The sequence below is a fragment of the Elaeis guineensis genome, chromosome 9 (genome assembly GCF_000442705.2).
Source record: "Elaeis guineensis isolate ETL-2024a chromosome 9, EG11, whole genome shotgun sequence".
NCBI lineage: Eukaryota > Viridiplantae > Streptophyta > Magnoliopsida > Arecales > Arecaceae > Elaeis > Elaeis guineensis.
In genome coordinates, this window is record NC_026001.2 from 16,686,950 (window position 1) to 16,691,537 (window position 4,588).

At 40.5% G+C, this 4,588-nt stretch overlaps 1 protein-coding gene across 1 annotated transcript; it reads left to right on the top strand.

Moving 5' to 3' along the window:
• Positions 1–2,054: 2,054 nt before the first annotated feature.
• Positions 2,055–4,008, top strand: LOC105051416 (uncharacterized). Its single transcript, XM_010931859.4, has 2 exons — positions 2,055–2,503; positions 2,917–4,008. Exons 1-2 carry the CDS (start codon positions 2,219–2,221, stop codon positions 3,256–3,258), a joined length of 627 nt encoding a protein of 208 aa, XP_010930161.1. The 5' UTR covers positions 2,055–2,218; the 3' UTR covers positions 3,259–4,008.
• Positions 4,009–4,588: the final 580 nt, after the last annotated feature.

The window sequence follows — 4,588 nt, forward strand, 5'->3', positions numbered from 1 at the left end:
TAAAATTCTTCAAGAGGTAGATTTTAATTTTTATATCAACTCTATTTTTCAATCATTTTGTCAGATTTTTCTTAAATTGGACATTATGATAGATCAAAATTTTATTCGCAAGAAAAAAATTTTAATTGAATCGGCCTATTTTTGATCCTAAATGATAGAATTTGGGTCCAATCGCTCAGGATGTCACTTTCAATGATATTATATTGTAGATCTCGAAAAATTATTTAATTTTAAAAAAAATTATTAAAACTAGACATCATATGATCAAGTTATGGCTTTTGAAAGTTTGGCTTGTAACTCAACTTCCTGATATGATGGATTTTGTTCTTGGATCCTATCTAATTCTATCCATAGTGATTCACACATCGAGTTTGGTAATCTTTCTGAACCAATATTTTCCGGTTCATACAAGGAAGATGCGATTCCTAGACGTTGTTGGATTTCATGAGTTCCCCCAATTCCCCTCTGCATGTATCAAGCTGCGACCATCAGTGTGTGTGTGTGTATATATATATATATATATATATATATATATATATATATATATATAGCGGCCGGCTCATGCCTTATAAACACCAATTCCCTCATGCCACCTAGCATTTTCCTTTTCGGATCCGGGTAGATTTTGATCCGCTCGCAGTCCCAGTTGGAATTTGGTAACAGCAGCAGGTGTGAGTTGAGAACTTTGAGATAGGAAGTAACAAAAGCTATAACATCAAACATTAAATGGGTTCATGCCCCAACAACCAAAGGGGGAGGCGCCTCCATTTATTGTTGTAGTTGGCACTGGTGAGAAGAAGAAGAAGCTCCAACACGCCATATTTATTCCTTCCCTAATGCCTTGGCCAATTTACTGCATCGAGCTGGCTGGTGGGGAGGCTGCTATTGCTATTAGTTATTAACATCCACCCCTCCCCCGCCCTCCTCTCTCTCTCTCTCTCTCTCTCTCTCTCACACACACACACACACATACATACATACATACATACACTTCAGTCTTCTTTGCTTCTTTACGAGAATAAGGGTTCGGGTATGGCCATGAATGCTAACCCACAAGAAGCAGCTCGTGATTGTATGGTAGTTAATGGTGTAGGTGTATGCAAGGATGATGATGATGGTCACATGGCACATGAGAGAGATCTAGAGATGTTGGATCATGACATATAGCAGTGTGTCACTTTCTCTTCCATCTAAATCATTTATAAACAACTGTGCAGCTCAAACATTTGTTATCTTCTAAAACCTTCCAAGGGCCCCACATCTAACTTTGATGTTGCCAAGAAGGCTACTTGTGTCAATAAAGCTATCTACTTAATTGACTTACAATGCGTATCATCTACATGTTTTTGAACGTAGCCCTCGTTGAAGTAAAAACTACTTTGTATCTCTCATTAAACTACAACTAATCATGTTGATTTTACCAATAATGGTACATTAATTCTCCTAAGTCACGAGAGGTTAGAGAAAATTAATTAAGCCAAAGACAGATAATATGTCAGTAGATTTTTTTTTTTTTTTTTTTTCCAATACTGAAACCACACATGCTAATGACAATTATAGATTGTTAGATGTGGAAAGATAACGAATTCGTGTTATTATTATACAATGTGAATGAGTAGAATATTGATGGCAGATAATTGTTGAGACTTAGAAATGTCCAAAAAATTACTCGATCAAATAGTTCCATGCATGACAAGGCATCTATTTAATTCCCATATTCATTTCGTGTCAACTTTTCAGATGCAGCTCCAGTCACCAAGTTTCTTGGTGATACTTGAATGGAGCTTATTAAGCTTGTGAAGTGAGAGATACGGTGAGAGCATCAAATGAGGGGGTGAGATAATGGTCCTGCGTGGGATAATTAACAAGGTTAGATTTGGGTGGTTCATGGACATATTATGACGTGACCAGTCCGACCATGCAGGGAGATTTTAAATGGTGTGGAGGAGGAGAGATTTGAGGCATTTAAGGTCGCTCGTCATTTTTAATGCTAGCCTGCCCTCCTTTTAATGGGGTTGGATGAAGCCCATTTAAGAACCCTCTTTAGTATCCACGCCTCCTCCTGCATGACCCTATCAATCAAAAGGAAGAGAAGCCCCCCGTTCGTCTCATTCCACAAGCCAAGCTCTCTCTCTCTCCCCCCCGCCTCCAATTCTCCCCTCTTCTTTGTCGCATGCCTCTTGGATCTCCCTATGTGTAGATACTATTATAGTGAAGAATGATCAAGGAGTTTCTACAATACAAGGAATTCTCTATAGGAGAAAGCAAGGAGAAGGTGGTACGTAGTGACCAAGCTTTGACGGTGATGGATCAAACGGAGCTATCTCTAGGCCCTTCTTTATCTGCTTTTGCCAAGAGCTCGAATAGCTCGTCTTCGGAATCTGATGCTAACTCTCGGAGGAAGCGAAAGCACACATGGGATGAGCCCATGACACAAACTGGCATTGAGCTTCAGCTTAGCGATCCCTTGCCCTTGGATTGGGAGCAGTGCCTAGACCTACAAGTGAACATCTCTCTCTCTCTCATACGCACACTTGTTCTTTTTTTTGGATCTCATAGATATCCTTCAAGATAGTTCTATAATTACCTTGCTTCCACATGGTATCACCCACCTTGTACTTAGCATTAGCAGTAGAGAATCTTCAGATGATTTTGTAGCGTCGTTGTCCCTAAGAGGATGCTTCATGATGTCATGATCTCTCTCTCTCTCTCTCTCTACTTTTTTCGAACGGCTATCTAAGTTGATAGTATTACCAACACGTGTCATGATATTATACTTGATAGATATAGACTATCATGATGCTTGAAGTGATAATCTCTATATATAAAATTATGTTAAAGATGTTGCTATGATTGGTTTTATCATATAGTTTCCTTCTTCTTTCTTTTATAACCTGTCTGAATTGTCTTTGGCAGTCTGGAAGGATGTACTACTTGAACAGGAAAACACTAAAGAAAAGCTGGATCAGGCCAAAGGAGCAAAAGCTAGATTTGGAGCTCAACATCTCAACCCTCCCAAGCTCAGAAGGGAAGGCAAGCTCCACAACTCCAGACGAACCAAAGAAGCATAACAATTCAAGTGGCAGCATGGTTGCGGTGGTGTGCATCAACTGCCATCTCCTCGTCATGATCTGCAAGTCCTCTCCATCGTGCCCGAATTGCAAGTACGTGCATGCAGTGCCGCAGGCACCACACCAAACGTCGCCTCCAAAGATGGAGGCTGTGAAGTCTTTGGAAACCCTGAGCCTCCTCCACTAGCTAGCAAGCATATCAATGTAGAGATCCAAAAGTAGGGACTAAGTGTTTAAGAAACCCTGATAATAAGATCAGGTTCAGTGTAAAAGAAGGCCGTGTTAATACTATGACAGAGCTAGTGGGACACGTGGATGTAAAAGCTTTCTAGCCAAGTACTTGATGGTTGTTACAAGGTATCAATGAGAGATAGGAAAAGGAAGTATTGATGGAGTCCTACCTTTCATTTAAAGAAGGGGTTGAGTCATGTCCTGCACCACAAAAGCTTTGACTGTCTGCATCCCAAAAAGCACTGCATGGATGGTAGTTTGGGCTGGTGGATGAAGGGAGTGAATGCCACCTAAACTCATTACACATTCCATTCCCTTTTTTGTCTCCTTTTTCTACTACATCTGGGGGTAGACTGACCGCACGAGTTAAATTTTGGGCCAGAGGAAATTGGCACTCACTGCTAAGAGATGGGGAGGATCCCAGGTGTGGGAAACATATCTACAGCTTCTTCGAGTGTAGAACACCTTCCTAGGCTAATGCAGTAACGCAGTGATGGCTGAGAGGAGGTGCATTTCCCTATGCAAAGGTTACGTCCCTCCCCCAACCCCCACCACGCCTTTTTCCGAATCTGGACCATCCGAAAAAAGAGGGACCCTCAAAAGACCGTAAGTTATTGCACCAAAAATACACATCTCATCATGCATGCTGTCGGCGTGTTGAAACTTTTGGATGTGCGTCGATGCTAGTAATTAACTAGGTCGAGTGCCAGTACTTTGTGTCTGATTCCAACCATTTCTTCTGTCCAATGAGTTAGGTGGCTTATCTGGGCCATATCTTTGGGTGGATATTAATCTATGGATTTGTTGGACTGGTTTCAGAAATTTTGTTGGTGATGACTCGATGCTTTTAGCACAACAGAGAATTCTCTATTAGTTCAGTCTTATGTGAATGAAAAAAACGATTTGAATGCTTATGGATGACGTAAAGACCGAATAGTTTCAGTAAGCCAATTCTACTGGTTTTACAATCTGCGTAACATTCGAGTCATAATATAGCATTAACAATTGCAAGCAACATTGGTTGTTCAAGTCCAAACATCTACAACATTAACTTGTCTAAACAGTTGTTCAAAAGGAACCCAGATGACAGATTCCAACAAACCAATGTCTGAATGGTCTGAGCAGTTTTCTTTCCATATAGTATGATTTTGCAGAGGTCAAATAACACACAAGTTCTTGAATAAAAAAATATAGCCGAACTTTGCAGGACAGGGTATCTCAGGTGTTATGTCCCCATCGATCTTGAGCACGGAACAAGAACAGAATTTAGATTATGCAAAGATAAA